General features: G+C 34.0%; 1 protein-coding gene across 1 annotated transcript in view; it reads right to left on the reverse strand.

Moving 5' to 3' along the window:
* Positions 1 to 10,087: 10,087 nt before the first annotated feature.
* LOC133329604 (lachesin-like) overlaps positions 10,088 to 22,757 on the reverse strand; it is a gene marked incomplete at its 5' end in the record, with an annotated part of 72,630 nt that continues 59,960 nt past the window's right edge. Inside the window, 2 exons of the mRNA XM_061538077.1 lie at positions 10,088 to 10,284; positions 10,496 to 10,606. Coding sequence (XP_061394061.1) covers positions 10,088 to 10,284; positions 10,496 to 10,606 — 308 coding nt within the window. The remainder of the gene's footprint in view (positions 10,285 to 10,495; positions 10,607 to 22,757) is intronic.

Raw genomic sequence — 22,757 nt, forward strand, 5'->3', positions numbered from 1 at the left:
AGACAATTTGGAGTCGATTTACAAATGTCCGTCCGTCTGTCTGACCGGCTGTTGCACACGATAAATCGCGTAGGCAGTAACCGATTTCATTCAAATTGTATTCCAAACTTTTTGTACCCCCTCGCAAAATATCCGAATATCCAATTTCAAAGTAAGTTTGCACAACGTAATATTTTTACAGTAGATGAGGGTGGGACTAGTCGGTCTGCTTTTTCCGGTACCTCCCCCACAGTGTCAATAATTTTTAAATTTGTTATTCCAATATCAAGCGAATGGAATGTCGGATTTTATCCCAACTTTTTAAATTTTAATACATTTACCAAACCTAGATCAAGACCGAAGATTGGCTCAGGTTGAGCTCTAATTAAGTACCTTTTTATAACATACATACCTTATAACATTCTTTCAATTTTATCTTCATAATCGTAGCGAAGGTTACAAAAGAGGTCAACATGCTGCGATATCACAGAATGGTCTATAAAATGTGATCTCAATTTCAACAAATCCTGATGCGCAAGATTTCGTAAGGGTGATTGAGAATTTATTTGCACAAAATTGCAATAAACTAAAGATAATATACTATTTACGATCCTCTGGAGCAGAACGTTCCGCATCAGCCGAACAAAACCAGACTTTTTTATCATGTCTCTTATCCGTTCATTAACTTAACTTTCGCCAGATATGATTCTATAACATTTTTCGATGTGATCGTCTGATTTTTTTTAACAATTTTGCAATTAAATCGATTTTTTCAGAATTACCCATTTCAAATTGTCTATCCAACCTATCCGCTCTCATACCCTCACATTGTTGATCGCTTGGCTGAATGGCTTTCATTGTTGTAATCATTTAAATTAACCACTGAATTGAAAACCACTAATTATGCAAATAGCAAAAATATTAACATTGTATTCATAATGTTTATTAATTAAATATTCATTAATAATATCCAACAACAGCCAATAAAAAAAGGATGCATGTTGTTTGTGGAAATACTCGCTGGGGGGAAGGGGAGAGAAAGTTGGAAATTTAAATAAGGGTCGATATGTCACATAACAACAATACTTACGTCCGATGATTTTCCTGGCTTAAAGCCTGTCTGCTGTGGCCGTTATGGGTATAACCACATCCTGACATTACAACAAAAGGCCAAACCCAAAAACAACACAAAAATTATGACAACATAATGCCACTACCCACCAATGGCTGACAGGGCAGCAATCCGTTTCCGCCGTTCGTTCGGCATATTAACTCATTAAAAGTCAAGCGTGTTTGGCTAATTGAATAAAACAATTTGCAATTTACAAAAAAACGTGCTTCATTGTAATTTTATTGATAATTTTTATTTTTATTTAATATATGTTACTGGGATTTCATCTGTTACAATATATATTTAGCTTTTTTTGTTTATGTGATTTTTTTATTATTATTCAGCTTCTCAGTAATGAGTTGTTCGGTTTTATTTTTTTCTTTACAGATATTCGATTTTGTTTGTTTGTTTTGTCTTAGTTATAGTTGTTGCTATTTTTTGTATTATTTTTATTACTGATGTTTATAATGGTACATACATATGGAGGGAGCTTTGATGAATGAGCAGGGATTTGTTTGGATTATTTTTTTTTTGTTCTAATTTCAGATTTTTATAAACTTCATTTCAAGTGATGTGTTTTTTTTTTTGTTTGCTTGTAATTTGTTGATATGTTTGGAGAATCATAGGGAGGGTGTAAATAAATATTATGACAAATTTTGAATTTGAAATGATACTACACTGAAATTCTGTCTTAAAGGTTACAAATTTCCTAACTTGGAACTCTAAAGAACTTCCGCAACTATTTCGCAATTAATATCTACTACAACTATTTCCGAATTAAGATCTATAAAGATCTTCCTTAAAAAATACTCTCAAACACCAGCATGCTAATTTTGAGGCCAGCGGGAATGCAGAAAGCGGTCATGGGTAAAAATGTATCCTTAAAAATTTTTAGGACACTAATTGTCAATCAGAGATTAGTTTTTTGCCTGAAATGCCATAATTTCCAAATATTTCTATTTCATTTAAACTTATCTATATTTATTTAAGCAGATAGCTTCTGAGATCTGTATATAACAGGCGCTCTCTGGACACTTGAAAAATTAATTCAGATTCGTTTCCTTTTTAATATTTGCATGATGGATATACCGATCTCTTGTAAAATTTCTCATGAGAACATCCACAGGACATTCTAAATATAAATTCAGATTTAATTTTTTTGAGCCACCCTAATATATGTGTTTCCTTTTTTTTAATATTTGCATGATGGATATTCATTTCTGATGGATATGTTCGTATGCATATGTGTGTGTTTGCCTGTGTTTGTATTGTACTTGTTTAATTTGTGTATTCAACAATTTTTTTTTGATTTGCGTTTTTTTTTTTGTTATTTAATGTTGTTAATTTTGTTGTTGTTGTAATGGTTTATTAATGACATCAGAATGGATTTCATGATCATAATGTCAATTTGTTATACACCTGTATATACATACGATTATATGATTTTGACGTTCACCTGTTTTGTGTTGTTGTTTTTGTTGCGGATACTGTTGTTGTTGTTTTTCTTTCGGGTAATGAGGTTTATATTGGTGTCATGCTTTGGTTTATATTAATTGATGCAGTTGTTGTTATTATTATTATTGTTGTTCTTGTTTTGTTATTGTTACAGTGTAGTTTTAATTAATTACACGAGTGATCAAGTGAATAGGGTTAGGGCACATTTCTTTAAACAAATAAAACAATTACTTAAAAGTCTTCAAATCAATGAAAGATTTACCGGGGATTGTTCATTATTTGCAAATGAGAGCCAATGAACGGATCTGTTTAGTCGTACGGAGCCGACATTGTGATACCCTATACAACTACCACGAAAATCTAACTTTCTTTGAGGTTCTATATTCTGAGCGTGGGCAATATTTCGCGATTCGCATCTTGGTCGTTTATAGAACGACAGCTTCACTTTCTAATTCTGGTATATTTTACAATAAAATAAAAATTTGGTCATTTTAGGTATTGGTTGACTTGATCCTCGGAATATTGACCGATCATCATTTAAACAGCTTCACCGTGTAAAATATGTGATGTTCTTCATATAATAATGGTTTCTAGAGCGACTAGAAAATCGGACAAAAATCAAGTTTTTTCATTGCACCCCCTAAATATCATCTTAACTTCAACGAAAATTATAGACGCCGTCCTTGACCATAACTGCAACTTCATGTAAAAATTCAAAGCGACCAACTTAACAATATCACATTATAGAGACACCTTTAAATATAATATTTACGCATAACTCCTACAACCGTGTACATACAGCAATATAATTGGCAGCAATGTAAAGGTCAACCTCTCTTCTTGGATATACTGTCAACTTCGCGGGTCTATGTCCTTCAGGATTAAATATATAAAAATTTTGTAATTTTTCACACAGAAATCTGGGTCCATTTGACCCGCTAAATATTGATCAACAAAACTGTCATGCATATTCTATGACAGACCCCGCACTCTGTGTAAAGTTTCGTGATGTTCAGGTAATAATTATGGCCTCTAGAGCGACCAGAAAAATAGACATAGTCTATGCTATGGAGGAAGAATACCTCCAGCTCTTCTATAGGAACAAGAATAACTTGGGCTTTTTCAAAGGAACCGGAATATCTGCAGCTCTTTCCGCACATGAATATTTCTGTCGTATGCGAAGAAACCTACATGCAGCTCTCCTATAGGAAGAAGAATGCCTCCGGCTCTTCCCCAGGAAAAAGAACAGCTGCAGCTCTTCCACAGGAAGGAGAATACCTGAAGCTCTCCCACAGGAAGAAGACTACTGTAGCTCTTCCATAATATGTAGAATACCTACAGATCTTCCACAGGAAGAAGACTCCTGCAGCTCTTTCAAAAGGAATAATAATACCTGCAGCTCTTCCATAGGAAGAAGACCCCTGCAGCTCTTGCATAGAAACAAGTATACCTGCACTCCTCCACAGACAGAATAGTAAAGAGGACCTCCCGCTCTCCTATAGAACGAAAAATACCTCCTGCATTCCCATAGAATGAAAATTATATGCAGCTCTTCCACTGGAAGAAGAATACCAGCAGCGCTTCCATAAGAAGGAGCACACCCCAGCTCTTCCACAGAAAGAAGACCTACATCTCTTCCACAGAAAGAACAATACCCGCAGCTGTTCCAGAGGAAGAAGACTACCTCCAGCTCTCCTATAGGAAGAATAATACATCCAGTCTTTTCAAAGGAAGAATAATACCTGCAGTTCTTTCAAAGGAAGTCCATTTCATGCCCTAAATGTTAACCGATCATTACCAAAACAATAGAGCCTTTTTTGCCCACGCAAAATTTCGTAATTGTGGCCGCTGTCGTGTTTACAAATTATTTCTAGTTCGACTCAGCTAGTGAATATGCCAATCGGTATACTTAACGGGGGGCTAGAACCAATATTTCGCAGCGTTACAAACTCTTGGGGCTACACAAAGCTGTAATACCCTGTGCAGGATATAAAAAGTCTTCAAAAGGGAGGAAGTCTCCTATGGTGTGTTGCGGAGGACTTTCTATGTTAGTGTACTCTATAGAATATAGAAGAGGGTCTTTATGGTATTTTAAAGGAGGAATTTTTACTGTGTATTGAAGAGGGTATTCCATAGTACACGGACTGTCCTTTTGATTATTTTGAGAGCATTACCTACTCGTAGCCTGGTTTATCCACTAAAACCAATTGTCGAAGTTTTTTTTTCATTTCCATTGGGACACCACCAAAACATAGCTTTGAATGCCTTTTCCGAATCTTCTGGCAATGAAATTGGTCGATCACACATTTTTTCTTTATGTGCGGTAATAAAAATAAGTCATTAGGGGCAAAAGTTAAGGCCGTACGGAAAATAACTTGGCCAGAAATACACTGGTTTGAGGCGATGTGTGTCACATTGTCATGGTGTACAATAATTCGTCTTCCCTTGTTCGATTTTTGAATTTCTCCGACTACTACAAATTGTAGTATACTACTCAAAATTAATCTTCTACGTTGCGCAATCGGATGAGTTGCCACTTTACTAGTTTTTCTTAAGAAACAGTCGACTATTTCCTTCGATTGTCCAAACGGAAGAGTCACGAAATTACAAGCTTTGCTAAAGAAACAGTCGACCATTAGCTTCAAAGTGCTGTTTCTACGAACAACTTTCGTTGGACTTTTTTTTCGCGTTCATACCCATGCATCCATTTTTTTCAAAATTTCCATGTACCAATCGAAGCTTAAGGAAGTCAGTCTGAATGGAGCCTTTATAGTCTGAAGTGTGGGAGTCTTTATACACTATGGGGACTCTTTAAAGGCGAGCTGAAGGGAGTCCTCATAGACGAGTGAAAAGAATAAGTCTTTGGGAGTTTTAATGAAGGTTCTTCTTAGAAAAGTTGAACCAGGGGCTTTTTTATTGAACCGAAGCCAGAGACTTTTTACTGACAAACTGCATTAGGACGAGCTGAGGAAATATTTTTAAAGGAGTTGAGAGCATTCATGTAGATGAGCAGGAGAATACCGTACTCATTAAACCATATTCGAAAACTTAGGTTAAGATCGGTACAACGTTCTATCTATATTTCATTCTTCGAGAGGAATTGGAAAAGTCATGGCGTAGATGGTCAAGATCCATATAATTCAAGCCACCTTTTACTTTTTCCTTACAATGAATGAATTATTCAATAAATTTTAATCTCACCTTGTTTTCCCATTACTTATTTTTCAAATTAATCCTCCTTTGCCCTATTCAACTGATTACTAGTATATTTTTTGTTGTTGATTATTAAAAAAAACAGCATTTGTTGTTGATTTTGTAAATGTTTGTTTATATATTTGTTTTTGCTTTACATTTCATATTCTTGCTATAGCATATGTAATTTGTTTATAATAAATATGGAATATGCTCATGACTCCTGTTTTTGTGGTTTCTTGACTATAAATGCAATTTATTTTTTTCCGTCTTTTTTTTTGTTTTTGGGCTTACCTTTTTGTTTGGGCTTGTATATAACGGATTTAGTTTTAGTTTATAATTTGTTTATTTCTTTTATTAATTCTCATCGGTTGATTAAATATTCTAGACTCATTATTTGTTTTAATCGTTTACTGTTGTTGTATTTTGTTTTGTTATTATTATTGTTGTATAAATATGATTTCTGATTTTCTGTTGTTGTCGTCGTCCAGTATTTGATGAATATATAAAAAAACAATAAATATTTTTAACCCTGCATCTGTATGAGTGTTTGTTTGTGTTTCGTTTTTTTTTTCTTCATATATATTTGTAGATATATTTATTTCCATTTTTTTGTTTTGTTGAATAAACAACCAGCTTATATAAATATTTTGTTTTTAATACGCAACAATATACGATTAACATAATATAGGGGAGAGGGATGATGAGAGTATAACAGATTATGAAACTAAATATGTGTAATCTCAACAACAATAATAGCCATTTGTTGAATATTTAATGAAATTAATTGGAAATGATTTAAATACAAATTATTAAAATGAAACAACAAATTTAATTGAGTTGAAAATGTGTTATGCGTTTTCGTTTCAGTATTACGTATTTAAGTTAAGCTTAAAATTAATTCTTATTACATTTATGCGATTATATTGTATTTTTATATATAAATATGTATATTGATTTAATGTTTAATTCATTATTATATACAGGGTGTAGCAAAAGTAATGGGATAAAATTGAAATTTGGCAAAAAACGTTTATCATACAAATTTTAGAGAGGAGAACAAAGGAATCTATAGGGGAGATAAAGGGAGTCTTTAGAGAAGCTGGAGGGAGCTTTTATAGATCAGCTGAACGCAGTTTAGGCGAGGGGAAGGGCATCTTAATGTACGAGCTGAAGGGAGTCCCTATAAACGAACTGAATGGTGTATTTAAAAACGAAGGGAGTCTTTTTAGACGACCTGAAGGGGAGTCTCTATAGACGATCTGAAGGGGAGTCTCTATAGACGACCTGAAGGGGAGTCTCTATAGACGACCTGAAGGGGAGTCTCTATAGACGAGCTGAATGTAGTCTTTACAGACGAGCCGAAGGGAAGGTATTTGAAGGAAATTTCTGTAAACGAGCTGAAGGGAGTCCTTTTAAACGAACTGAATGGTGCATTTAAAACCGAAAGGAAAGACGACCTGAAGGAGTCTTTTTAGACGACCTGAAGAAGAGTCTCTATAGACGAGCTGAATGTAGTGTTTACAGACGAGCCGAAGGGAAGGTATTTGAAGGAAATTTCGATAAACGAGCTGAAGGGAGTTTTCAAAGACGAGCTGAAAGGGAATCTTTATAGACGAGCTGAAGGGAGTCTTTATAGACGAGCTAAAGGCAGTCTTTATAGACGAGCTAAAGGGAGTCTTTATAGACGAGCTAAAGGGAGTCTTTATAGACGAGCTGAAGGGAGTCATTATTGGCGAACTTAAGATGGAAGTCTCATAGACGAGCTGAAGGGAATCTTTATAGACGAATCGAAGAGTGTCATCATGGACAAGCTCATATGTCTCTTTATATACGAGCTCAAGTGGAACTTTCACACAAACTAATAATAGTCTTTTTAGGTCTGAAAGGAGTCGTTGTAGATGAAACAAAAAAGACGTGCATTTTTGAACATCTGAAAAAGGGATTTTTATACACTTAAGTTAAAGCAGGAAGTCTTTATAGACCAGTTGAAGCAGGGAAATGTTTTGAATGAAGTCTTTGTAGACAGTCGAAAGCATTCTTTGAAGACAGTCGAGGGAGATACGAGCTGAAGGTCCGAACATTAATAGCCTATCTTAAGCAACAAGGAACTAAAAAATGACTCTTTATAGATAATCTGAAGAAAGGGGCCCTAAAATATGAGCTGAAGAAGGGAAGCTCTATGAGATAAAGTCTTTAATGAAGTTCCGAAGAAGACAGTCTTTATTGATGAACCCAACCGGGTAGTATTTCTAGACAAGTTGTAGTCTTTATGGATAAGACGAGAATAAGCTTCTCTTTATAGAGAATCTGAAGAATGGGGCGTTCAAAGACGATATTTAAAGAAAGTGCGAAGTATGCAATCTTTAGGGGGAGTCTTTATAGACGGGTTAAAGTCGTTATAGATGAAACGAAAATATGTGAGTCCTTATAAATGAAACAATTCCAAGAGTTTTTTTTAAGGGAAAAGGGAACTATTTTCTAGATGAACTGAAGAAGGAAAGAAAGTAAAGAACAGAGCAGTATAGTCCGACAAGGTCGACCGTATAGGGTATAGAACTACCACTGAACATTAACATTCTGCCGATTTATATTCCAAACCTGGGCAATATTTTGTCATATTTACGATCTTTTAACCGATTAGAGTTCTACAGCTGCTCTGTCTCGTCTGGCATCTTTTCCGAATCAGGTTTTCCCGGAATGAACGTCATAATTTTGAAATTTTGTTATTTTGCACATTAAAGTCTGGGTTCATTTGAGCCGCCAAAAATTGACCGATAATTATCAAAACCATCGTTCCCGTATTACACCTTTGATGTTCGTTTTTTAATCGTGGCCTAGACTAGAAAACCAAAAAAAAAAGGAAATATTTTTGGTCGATTTTATCATCTAGCGTCTTATCATCACCGAAAATTAAAGACGACGTCTTTGAACTTCGATCAACGTGACATTTCCGCCAACTAATATGATAATGCTAATACCAAAAAAGAAAAACATCCGAATGGGTAGACCGCTTTAAATATTTATGTATAACTCCCCTATCCGAGTACATACAACCATACAATTGTTATCAAATTAAAGATATACAACTCGTCTTGGATATACTGATAATTTTTTTCGGTTTATGTTCTTCGGGTGTAATTACATATGTCATAGAATGTACAATTTTAAATTTATCACACAAAGGTTTGGGTGCATTGGTCCTTCGTCGAATCACTACCCCAATTTTTCGTAGAGTTCGGGTCATAATTCTGGCCTCTAAAGCGGTCAGAAAAACCAACAAAAATAAAGTTGTAGGTCCATTTGGTGCCCTAAATATTAACGGATCATTACCAAAACAATAGGGGCTTCTTTGGTCCGAACCGTGAACAATTTCGTGAAGATTGTTCCATAACAGTGGCCTGAATCGTTTTTACAAATTATAATAGATAGATAGACGGACGGACGGACACACATGTCTAGATCGACTCAGCTACTTGAGATATGACGATCGATATATTAAAAGGTGGAACTAGGACCACAGGCCACAACATAGTTTTGTAGGGTATAAAAATAACAATTTATAAAACTTTTGTTTGAAATTACCTCAAAGATTTTTTTAAACCCTTTTACTTTTGCTACACCCTGTATATATATTTATTTTCGAATTCATAAGTATATTTTCCATAATGTATGTATATAATTTGTTTTATTTTATGTATGCTTGCGGGTTTTTGTTGGTTGGTGTATATATATTAATATTATTTTTTAATTATTTATTAATTTTTGTTCATTTAACTATATATATTACATAGGGGTTTTATTTTATACATTTATATATATCATATATATAACTATATTTATACTTACATTTAATAAAGGCTAAATATTTGTTTGACTAGATTACTCTCTGATTTTATATTTTGTTTGTTGTTGCGTGGGGAGAGGGGGAAGAATTGGTTGTTAGATTTTTTTGTATGGTGTGTTTTCTTTTTGGCAACAGAAAAAAACTAAGGATAACATTCTGTTGTTTTTTAATAAATTTCCTAAAAGCTTAGTCCTTGTAAATATTTGATATTTATTTCATAAAGGACCTTATAGCTGATACAAATAGTTAAAGCATTTACACCATGACATGAAACGATTTTAATCATTTTCTAAAGTTTTCTTTTTGTTTTCTTGTTTACTTTTTTTATTAAATTGCCTTGGAATTATTTTTGTTTTTCATTTTGCACCTTTTTTTAAATTTCCAATTTTTTTCTTAATTGACTAATGTGTATATTTATATACTTTTAGGTTTATTTCTATATTTATTTTTTGTATTTTTATAAACGTATGAAAATTGTATTTTTCATTACCTTAAATAACACCTTAAATATATTTAAACAAAATTAACAACAATGCCAGGGTTTGCAAGCGTTTTCCTATAGTAGCGGTAGCAGCACTTGACAGCTCTTCACCTTGTCCGGGTAGGCCGTAGATATCATTCGTGCCAGCAGTTTTATCTACGAGTTGAGATTTTTGTTGAGATAAAGCGATTTCATTAAGATTTGTTTGATAATGTGTATCTATAAATATATAGGGTAATGATAATGATGACATGAACATGAACATGTAATGATGTAATTAAATATATTTATATAGATGAGAATGGAGATGTGTTTGGGATAATCAGGAAATTCATTTTTAAATCAAAAAGATCGTAACAAAAAAACTTGCTATTTTTTAATCATAAGATGCAATATTAAATTAATTTTAGTAAAAAACTCAAATACTTACTTTTCTCCGCGCCATGATGGCTACGTGATGAATCTGAACCATATGCACCATCCCATCGTGTTGGATCGGTGAGGAAATTACCAGTGGGCGCCGTTGTGGGTGGATATGAAACTGAAAAATCGAAAACAAAACCAATTCAAATACAAATAAATATAGACACAATGGCAGCAGAAAAAATACAACAACAAGTACTCAAATATCGTAACAATAATCGCCATAAATAATTGATACGATTTGAGTAAATAGTATTAAATAACCGTGAAATAACAATATTTTAAGTGCGTATGCAAGTGTGTGCCTATGTGTATGTATCACAATGAACATGGTGAGTGTGTTTGTGTTGGTGGTGTATATTGTTTGTGTGGGCTATTTTAATACCTTTAGCAGGTTTTGCATAAATAATCGGTTTTGTTGATGCTGCTGCTGATGATGTGCCGGCGACGACTATTAATGTTTTACGCCAGACGTAAAGGTACACACATACGCACAGTGAATGTGACATTGAGTGTAAAGAAAGGATACAGTGGGAAATATCATTGGTCAGAGAAAAAACATCTGCGATATGAACCACAATTTTTATCGGATATCAGACAGAGTAGAAGAAATTTTTAAAAAATTTCCCCCCATTACAAAAATAAAATATTATAAAAGTTAATTTTTTAAAATACTTATTTATATATAGCAAAACAACGCAAAGGGAGTTTTTATGTTTGAGCTGAGAAGAGTCTCAATAGACGGGAGTCTTAATATACCCGTTTCTCAAAAGAGAGTCTCTACAGGAGTGCTGGGGGCAACCTGGACAAGGCAGTCTTTATAGACGTGATAGTGAAAGAAGATAGAAAATAGTAAACTAGTGAGCGGAGCAGTAAAGTGGGACGGGACCGCCCATACGATACCCTACAGAACCACCACCGAACTGTAATTTTCAGCAGATCTATATTCCGAGACTGGGCCATATATTGCGATGTTTGTATTCTCTTAATCGAGAGGTCAACAGATCCTCTTTCTTACCCTGGAATATTTTCAAAATCATTTTTCCGGACTAAATATTTCCGACATACGATTTAAATTTTGTTATTTTAAATCAAAAAAAAAAAAAAAAAAAAATCTTGACTGACCATTTTTAAAACAGTCATTCTAAATATTTAGCCAATTCCCTTATCCGTGTAAAATTTGTGATGTTCGGCTTGCAACAGATGCTTTCATATCAGAATACATAGACACCTGTGTTTATCTATGTATAACTCTGTAGCTCTGAGTACTGACAACAACATAATTGGTATCAATTTAATGTTGAAGACACCTCTTGGATATACTATGAACTTTTCAGGTATATGTCCGTCAGGAGTAAATATATACGCCCCAGAATAAAATTTTTGTAATTTTTCACGCAAGGCCTAAATTCATTTTTTTGATCGATGTTACTATAAATTTGGATTTTTTTTAAATGGAAGACCTCATTTTTCATCCTTAGTGACTGAAATTTTACTTTTAGGGATTTAAGTAGATAGAATGAATCCTTACAGTAAAAATTCTAGGAATGTTCAAGGTACATTTTCCAACAAAAGTGGCTGTAAATTAGGCAGTTCGGTATCTTACAAGGTCCTCCCTTAAAAATTATGCCACTTTTAAACAAGACACAAATATAAGTCCAGCCGTTGAAATTACGATAACGATTTCAATATTTTAGAGAGATATTGGGAAATTGGCGCATACTCTGGTGGGGTGTTATCCTCATGTATTCGTGTTGATGCTGAGGTTGGTTATTAGGATGTGAGGGGTTTCCGATGCATTACGTTTTTTTTACAAACTACTTGAAAGAAGTTTTCTCCTCTTCTGTGATTCAAGACCAATCGATTTCTAGCCCAGCCTAGAAACAACGACTCTTTGAATTTAGTACAGTGGTTGGGGTCCTTGTTTATTTAGTGTTGTCATAATTTTGAATCCGGATTCTTGGAGGATGAAAAAAATGGTAGGATTAGATCTTTGTTAGTTTTGTAAATCATGTCATTGTTTGTATTCCGGTTCATTAGATGATTCATCTGCTGTAGCCTGCCCCTAGTATTATAGGATGCCATCTATCGTTGTCTAGAAACGATAACTCCTTGAATTTTGTACAGTCGTTGTGATCCTTGAGTATGTAGTGTTGCAATTTTCCTCTGGGTGGCGCTATCCCCTGTAATTGCCATTTCGTATTAGTCTCATTTATGTTGATGCCAAGATTGAATTTTAAAATGTCAGGGACTTCGGACGCATTGCATTCAGAAAAAATGTAACCCTTTTCTACGAACTACTTGTTAGAATTTTTGATCCTCCGATGTGATTCAATCCCGGGGCCCATCGATTTATAGTCTGGCCAATTTAGGGTATTTTGAAGGTTTTCGCCGCATTGTTTCACCAAAGTAACTAGAATTTGGTATTTCGTGTTATTGGAGGGGAGAAACCACCCCTTAGCATAACATTTTTAATATAGGGCAAATTAAAGCCGAATTTTTCGACCGAACTGTAATTTGACAATCCGAATTCAAATGAACTTTTCAACAGAATTTCCACCAATTTTGTTCTTGGAGGGTAAAACTCACCTTTCAGGGTTCCTTTTTTATACACATCCCCTGCTAAGTTTCCGCATAATTTTGGTTATGTTTAAGACCTTATCGGTATTTTCCAACCTGAGTATTGAGCATAAATAGCATTATACAATAATATAGCTACCATACAAAGCGATTTATGGTATTTTGAAGACCCCCGACATGGTGATAGGTGATGAAAATTTGGCTCGGCCAACCATAACGATTTTAATCGAAACTTAAATAAATTTAAATTTTTTTAAATGACTCTTCTTTATATTTTCCACCCACTGTTCCAAGTATTTGAATAATAAGGTAATCTGCTGAGGATATATTTATGCCGGTTACCATTGTTGATTTGTTTTGTAGTGTGATCGACCGTTTTATACACATATGAATATTTATTTGGACTCCCACACACCGCATGCATACATTCATAAAAATATATATGCGTATTTATTCGTAAATGGGAGTAGGTGTTTGTGTTCCAAATGCTAATTATAAATTTGTTGAATTGTTGTCTTCATGAACAACAACAACATCGTGTCAATTGCAACTACTAACTGGGAGTAATGGGCTGCTGTGTCAAAAGTTAAATTAGAAAATTTTATTTTTATTGTTTCGCGGTGTATTATGAGTTATTTTTTGTTTGTTTATAAACAAAAATATATGAACTATTAATTTCATTTTATTTGAACATTTCATAAGCATCACTTTAAGTTAATAGACAGTTTTGTATAATGTAAGGACAAATGTCCTATATAAATATGTACAGAATTTGTCGTTGATACCGTCGAAAATGTTTCATATGAATAACATGGTGGCATATTAAAATAATGGACAACGGCGTAGCCAGATTCTGAGGTGGTAAATTTAAAGTAAACACGTAAACGAGGATAAAAACCTCCCGCTATACAACAATTTTCAAAATTAAAAAATTGCTCATTTTATCCCTTTACCCAAATTCCTTCCAAAATAAATTTCTTTCTAAGCCTCTGCTCTCGCTCCAGTGCATGTCTACCATTGCAGCCAACTTCAATCACATGTCTATTGGGGATTTTCATCATCATGTGGTTTTCCTAGAAATGAGCGCCATTCAATTAAATTGTTGAAAATTTCAAAATTTGTTACCCATACCCGATATTAAAGATGCGCTTTATTTTTCGCAATTTTCTATAGTAAATTTAACACAACACATACTCGTATGTTTAATTTGTTTAGAATATAAATATTTTAGCAAGGAAACACTGAGTGTGGAACGCTTTAAATTTTTGGGGGAAAACTATTATAAGCTGATTAGCGAAAACAGGGGGAACAAATAATTGAGTTGGAATAAATATTTAAATTATTCGAAAATGTGTGTGAAGTATGGCATAAAAGAAGGGAAATAGTGAAGGGAAACAAATGTAGACGAAACATATAAAGAATTTGGAAAATTGAATATTTTTTAAATTGTACAAATTCGCCAGTATCTAAACTTTTAATTTTTTGGCTTAATCATAAAAATCGAAATAACATTGACTGTATGTATTGAGTCATATACATCTAAAATTATTATCTAATATTAATTTTTCAAAAAATTTAAGATTTATATATTTTTAAACTGAGTTTTTCTTTTTATTTCAGATCCAGGACTTGCTGCTGTGTGTGATAATATTTATACCATTAGGTATGTATTTTATAAAAATGTAGATATTTGTGTTTGAAATGTTGTATTACTGCTTAGTGTAATAGCCAAGGGGTGAAAGTATTAAGTTGGGGAAAGGTTTTACGAGCACATTTCGAATCTCTGGAGTCTGAAGAGTTCCGAATAATACACCTCCAAAACATGGGTTTTACGAGCACATTTCGAATCTCTGAAGTCTGAAGGCTTCAGAGTAATACACCTCCAAAACATGGGTTTCGACGTTTCAACATCATGTATGGCATTGAAAATGGGATATATTCGGTCGAACTTTTAGGGTGGGCCCTATATAACAATACACGGTATTTGGAAGCTTTTGCGTGTAGCCCCATATAACGGGGGCCCTCATATTTGGTATTTTTGTACCTTTTGGGCACATTTTTCCTAGTGTAGTTTCGCATTTTATATTCACTTTGGGTAGAAAATCTTCCAACTTCCAAAATTATCAATATCAATGTCTCAGGGTCCTGACGAATTTTTATACCCTTCACCACGCTGTGGTATAGGGTATTATGTCTTTGTGCATATGTTTGTAACAGGCAAAAGGAATCCCATAGTTTCTTTTGAGAATATGCATATAATCACTTTCTGAGTCGATTTATGCATGTCCGTCTGTTGGTGTTAAACTGTAAACAAAGTACAGGTCGCATGTATAATCCGATTTGGATGAAATTTGGCACAGGTCATTTGTTTGGCCCAAGGACGAACCCTATTGAAATTGGGAAAAATCGGTTCAGATTTAGATATAGCTTCCATATATATTTTTGTCCGCTTTAAGTTAACTGGTGCACCAAAGACCCTAAATATCTGCACAAAATTTAGCATAACGTACTGAATTGAGCCTAGAGTGATGTCTGCAATATTTCGTGAAATTCGGCCCTCTTTTATATATAGTGGTAAATAGCTCCTCTTCCGATCACGTCTGACATATTTTCCAAATTTGGTACAGTACAGCTATTGTCCAGATTCCCTTCACCGTGGGTTGTGTTGTGAAAATGTTCGGCTTTCATTTGTGGTCCATATACGAAATTTGAAAATAACACAAAAAATTAATGTATGCCAAGTTTCATTCCAAAATTATTATCTAATCATCACCGAAAATTATAGGCGTTGTTCTTGTACCATATGGGACCTAAAGAACATATATATAAGCGATCAGCGCCAAATTTGCCCTCTAGAGTGATAATGGGTTACTAAATAATATACGAATACGGAGATACCTGTAAATATTTAGTTGTAACTCCCACATATACATACGACAATATAATTGGTCTTAATTTAAAGGTCAACCACTCCTCTTGGATATGTAATCAACTTCTCGGGTCTATGTCCTTCAGGGGCAAATATATACGCTATAGAATACAAATTTTGTAATTTTTCACACAAAAGTCAGGGTCCATTTGAATGTAAATATTGACCGATCTTTTTCGTGAAAACAGGCATGCTTATTCTTATAGCTCCCCTTTTATTAAAATTTCAAGTAATTGATGGCCATTATTGCGGCCTCTGGTAGGATCAGAAAAACCGAAAAAAAAATTAATATTTGGAAATCCATTTCATATTTGGATTATATCTTTCCCAAAAATATATATTCATTCGCCAGATTTTAATCATACATGCAAAAGTTCGTGAAGATTGGTCATAACTGTGGACTGTAAAATTTTACAAATTTTTAATGGACAGACGGACGGGCGGATGACCTATTTATACACACATTTACATACTTTTGTCCCATTGTAACACGAAGATATATTTATGGATAGATATAGATTCACATTTAGATAAATATCATCAGCTGCTATACTATAATAGTTGTGAAGGGTATTAATATTTCGCGGCGTTACAAACTTAATGGTTTTGTGTAGAAAAAATATGCCTCAGGGTCCTGACGGAATTTTTTCTATAGAAAAAAGATGCCTCAGGGTCCTGACGATTTGTTTCTATAAAAAAAGATGCCTCTATAGAAAAAATGCCTCAGGGTCCTGACGGAGTTTTATTTATAGAAAAATATGCCTCAGAGTCCAGACGGATTTTTTTCCATAGAAGAAAGATGCCTCAGGGTCCTGACGAATTGTTTTTGTATAGACAAAACATGTCTCAGGGACCTGACGGAATTGTTTCTATAGAAAAAAGATGTCAGAGTCAGTGGAAGGTGGAGATCTTCCACTGTATGATGAAAGGTATATTATGTGAATCGTTTTTTTTAGATAATTTTATATATTTTGTCTACTTTATTTTATTTCTTACTTAATCCAAAAACTGCAGCCTTTGCAAATTTCGTTATTGCCCACTTAAACTCATTACCAAAAAATATAGCAAGAAGTCCAATAAAAAAAATGGCAAACAAACAGTTGGCCATAAAAAACAAACATAAGTAACCTGCTAACAAAGCCATAACATACAATCTTGGTAACCAGTTCCATATTGTTAGAGATATGCGTGTAATCTACGTGCTTGGAGAATTCTATGTAGCTCTTAAACAAGACAACAACAATAGCTTTGTATCTCAGGCTGCCAGGAAATTTAAAATAATAATATAAAATGTAAATCTCAGTATGTCGTTAGACAAAGTCAAAGGCAAAAATGTACGAAATACGAAATGCACGAAATGACAATATGAAAACATGAAAGAAAGAAAGCCAAGCTAAACAAACAAATAAACATTGTGGAAAAGAATAGCACCACAAAAGAGGAGTAGGAATGGCATGACCCAATGCGGTGTTCATGCATTGGCTTTTACACGTTTCAAACCAAACCGTAACACACACATACATACGTGCATAGCAATTTGGTGCCTCCAAGGCTTCACTTCGCTGTAAATCTAAACAATTTTTGACACTTTAACAAAGCATAAAAGTCCTTGGAGGCATTCTCAAAAAATTAAGGAAACCCAATGAAGAGGAAGCAAATGGCAGAGACAATATTTGAAATAGACAATTAAAAAGTTGAAACAGCAACAACAACAGAATAATGTGATTATGGTACTGCAAGACAATAATTTTCGCTGGGGCCATTTCGAAGATAACATCAGCAAGCAATGAAACCCATAGACCATTCATATCATGATGTTCCATTGAAAACAATAATGGATCGAACGTAACCACTACCAGACCCCCTTCCTCTTGCTTAAAAAGAAAGCCTGCTCGGTGTATGTATGCAAAGTCATTGGAGGTTAGAAATTTTGTTTAGAATCTTTTCCCCCATTCGTTTGGTGCGTAACGCATTGAAGAAGGAGAACATCACGTTTTTGGCTTTTCCCAAACATTGGAATGTCTAAAACTGCGTTCACGTATCAAAAATCGCGATATGACTGAATGAGATAATGGTTTGGTGTTATTTCGCCGAACATGTGTCTTTTAGGGCTCAGCACACATACGGGCATACATTTATAACCTCTACGACACACTGACATCTCCCAATACAACAGAGACATTCACATGAATGTTAAAATTGCTCGAAAGCAGTTCGGAGACATAACATAAATATTCACGCCCTTGCCTGAATGGGATAAGGCCCATAGCTGGAGAGAGGCATGTTGATTAAATGGGAAAAATGCGTGTGTTAATATTTGGATAATAGCTTCCGATTGTGTTGTGGTCTGGATGGTGTGTAGCGAATTTTAAATCATTTAAAGCAATTTTAAATTGTTTGTAATGTGAACATGTGTAGGAGGATGTGGTTTATGGTGAGGAAGTAGCAAGGAGGAGACAAAATGTAGATTTATGTAGGCAAGCCAAGGCCTTAAAAGGGTAAGGTGCCATAATAAAAGACCCATTTTTATCTCTCGTCAAAATATAAATATTGTGAAAGGTATTCTCGTGAATTTTCATTTCGTGGCAAATTTGGAAAAAACTCAGAATAGAGCTGTTATGTAGCCCTATATGGGAGACACTACATCCATGTAATTTTATTCCCTCTAATAATGTTGCACTTTAAATTTTCATTGATTCTCTCTTGGGCACATTTCAAGATTTCGAAAATTGGCCCTCCATAATATGATTTATCCTCTACAATTGCATTCTGCCTCAATTGGTCATATAACTTTGTGTAAATATTACCTTTCTTAGTCGTTGAAATGTGGCAGTGTTTGATTTTTTGGGCCATATGTGGATTTCAAATCATTCACTTGACCAAAAATAAAACAAACATCTACTACTCGTACTTTACCAAGTCATTCAGTTTTGTAGTTATCTTGACTTCTTCTCCATCTTACCATGTTTACAGAAATCTTGACCAAAGTTGTGCAGAACTTCTATGAGAATATGAAATGCATACTCGGCAAGGTGTTCGATAAATGATTTTGGAAGACAGTGGTTTCCAAATTTTTAAACATATATTTATTAATATGCAAAATATTCAGATCCTTAAGGGATTGACAGGTTCAGATGCCAGAAAAATATACATCAGGTTTCTAAGATTTTTTTCTATAGAAAAAAGCTTCCTGAGTGTCCTGACGAATTTTTTTCTATAGAAAAAAGGTTCTTCAGTGTCCTGACGAATTTTTTTCTATAGAAAAAAGCTTCCTCAGTGTCCTGACGAATTTTTTTCTATAGAAAAAAGCTTCCTCAGTGTCCTGACGAATTTTTTTCTATAGAAAAAAGCTTCCTCAGTGTCCTGACGAATTTTTTTCTATAGAAAAAAGTCATCCTCAGGGTCATGAGAATTTTTTTCTATAAAAAAAAACTTCCTCAGTGTCCTGACGAATTTTTTTCTAAAGAAAAAAGCTTCCTCAGTGTCCTGACGATTTTTTTTCTAAAAAAAAAAAGCTTCCTCAGTGTCCTGACGATTTTTTTTCTATAGAAAAAAGTTTCCTCAGTGTCCCGACGAATTTTTTTCTATAGAAAAAAGTCATCCTCAGGGTCCTGACGAATTTTTTTCTATAGAAAAAAAGTCATCCTCAGGGTCCTGACGAAATTTATCCTATAGAAAAAGTCATCTTCAGGGTCCTGACGAATTTTTTTCTATAGAAAAAATATTCCTCAGCGTCCTGACGAATTTTTTTCTATAGAAAAAATATTCCTCAGCGTCCTGACGAATTTTTTTCTATAGAAAAAATATTCCTCAGCGTCCTGACGAATTTTTTTCTATAGAAAAAATATTCCTCAGCGTCCTGACGAATTTTTTTCTATAGAAAAAATATTCCTCAGCGTCCTGACGAATTTTTTTCTATAGAAAAAATATTCCTCAGCGTCCTGACGAATTTTTTTCTATAGAAAAAATATTCCTCAGCGTCCTGACGAATTTTTTTCTATAGAAAAAATATTCCTCAGCGTCCTGACGAACTTTTTTCTATAGAAAAAATATTCCTCAGCGTCCTGACGAATTTTTTTTCTATAGAAAAAATATTCCTCAGTATCCTGACGAATTTTTTTCTATAGAAAAAATATTCCTCAGCGTCCTGACGATTTTTTTTCTATAGAAAAAATATTCCCTGTCGATTTTTTTCTATAGAAAAAATATTCCCTGTCGATTTTTTCTATAGAAAAAATATTCCTCAGCATCCTAAGATATATTATATATAAAAAAAATATATCAAGAATGAGAATGTTTTTTTTCTATAGAAAAAATCATCCTCAGTGTCCTGACGAATTTTTTTCTATAGAAAAAAAAACATTCTCATTCTTGATATATTTTTTTAAATATATAATATATCTTAGGAAATCACTGTTCACCGTAAACATCATCTCTCAATAAGTCCAATTGCTGGTAGTGCACGTTTTGTGCTTGTAAACCAACAAGTTAAACCTTATTGCCCTACGCAAACAAATCAAAGTTGGTATAACTCAGCAAAACAGCTTAGAATGAATGAAATGCTTGTTTGGAATGCACAACGCATTGTAAGGCACTGCAGTTCGTTGTCGTTGTTTTCTACGGCGATTCGACAAGGACAGTTACACACAAGGACACAATGCAATGCTGCTACCGGTTTCAAACTTTAGTTGCATTTGTAAATGTGGCTTACGACTAGTCAGAGGGTTTGCTGTTGTAGGTTTTTTTCTTGTATTTTAAACTAAAAGAAAGATCACGTAATTACATAATGTTACGTGATATTAACTACAAAAGAGAGAAGTACCAGACTTCACATTTTTTGAAAAAGAGAGATTTTTTCTACGTTCCCTTTTTTGGGAAGAATTTAAGGCAGCTTGGTTTTGGATTTTGATTTAGTAGCATTTCAAGAGTTCCAAATTAAAATTTTGTGCAGCAGATTTCTTTTTCAAGCCTTCGTTTTTTTTTGGATTCACAGGACATGGATTTTTCCCACGTTAAATGAGTGTGTATGCCTGTGTATGTGTGTGGATAACTAGTTTGGCTTAATTTTGGCACGAATGACAGCCAGCAGCGTTCATTGTGTCTTTGGCTCGCCACCATACGTATCGCTTCGTTCAGTTTTTTTTTTTTTTTGCCAAGAAGCACGTGACTTAGCTATGAATTTTATGCTATAATCTAAAGTCCTGACTAGAACTACAGCCATTCGAAGTTTAGTCCATGACCATAGCCCCATCCAATGCGTCGTCTAAAGGTGTCCAATTAAGACATTATCGATTGGCTTTTGGCTGCAAGGCAAAACATTTGGAGATGGCCGGGAAAAAAGTACCGAAAAAACTTTATGTTTTCAGGCAATCAGAACAAACTTCGCTTCCCTTTGGAATGGAGAAAAAACTAGGAAGAAAAAGAATTTCTAAAACAAACAAAAAATTACCAAAGTTTTTTCTTTGGTTAGGTTTGTTTTCGTTTTTTGTTGTTGTTGGAGGAACTTCCTTTTTGTCATTTTTTTATTATTGGTGTTTGTATTCTCGAGTCAATTGAGAACGCAGTTTAAATAGTAGGACACAACTTTGCCAAGTCAATGCTGGAAATGGTTGTGAATTGATGCTTAATTGGCTGGCTGAAGGACATGGCTTAACTAAAAAGGATAAATCACATAATAACAATGATTATCAAAACTTATCTTGTATCTTTCTTTTTTTTCGGGAATTTCATAATTTGTCTTTTATTTGCCTGATTGAGTTATGAATTATGGCAAAGATTTTCTTTTCACTTGTTTGTTTGGATTTTTGTTAATTATACTAAATTATACTGGCGTAATCATGATCTATTGTTTTTATATAAAGAGCATAAAATTGGCACAAGGAAAATGTATTTGAACAAATGCCTCAGGGTCCTGACGGAATTTTTTCTATAGAAAAACTATAGTTAGGGTCCTGACGATTTTTTCCATAGAAAAAGATGCCCCAGGGTCCTGACGATTTTTTTCTATAGAAAAAACATACCTCAGGGTCCTGACGATTTTTTTTTCTATAGAAAAAACATACCTCAGGGTCCTGACGAATTTTTTTCTATAGAAAAAACATACCTCAGGGTCCTGACGAATTTTTTTCTATAGAAAAAACATACCTCAGGGTCCTGACGAATTTTTTTCTATAGAAAAAACATACCTCAGGGTCCTGACGAATTTTTTCCTGTAGAAAAAAATCATCCTCAGGGTCCTGACGAATTTTTTTCTATAGAAAAAAATCATCCTCAGGGTCCTGACGAATTTTTTCCTATAGAAAAAAAAAATTATCCTCAGGGTCCTGAAGAATTTTTTTCTATAGAAAAAAATTATCCTCAGGGTCCTGACGAATTTTTTTCTATAGAAAAAAAATTATCCTCAGGGTCCTGACGAATTTTTTTCTATAGAAAAAAATTATCCTCAGGGTCCTGACGAATTTTTTTCTATAGAAAAAAATTATCCTCAGGGTCCTGACGAATTTTTTTCTATAGAAAAAAATTATCCTCAGGGTCCTGACGAATTTTTTTCTATAGAAAAAAGATGCCTCAGGGTCCTGACGAATTTTTTTCTATAGAAAAAATCATCCTCAGGGTCCTGACGAATTTTTTTCTATAGAAAAAATCATCCTCAGGGTCCTGACGAATTTTTTTCTATAGAAAAAATCATCCTCAGGGTCCTGACCTCAGGGTCCTGACGAATTTTTTTCTATAGAAAAAATCATCCTCAGGGTCCTGACGA

Source organism: Musca vetustissima, unplaced genomic scaffold, assembly GCF_032173495.1.
Source record: "Musca vetustissima isolate MV318-11 ecotype Yass unplaced genomic scaffold, APGP_CSIRO_Mvet_v1 utg8193, whole genome shotgun sequence".
NCBI lineage: Eukaryota > Metazoa > Arthropoda > Insecta > Diptera > Muscidae > Musca > Musca vetustissima.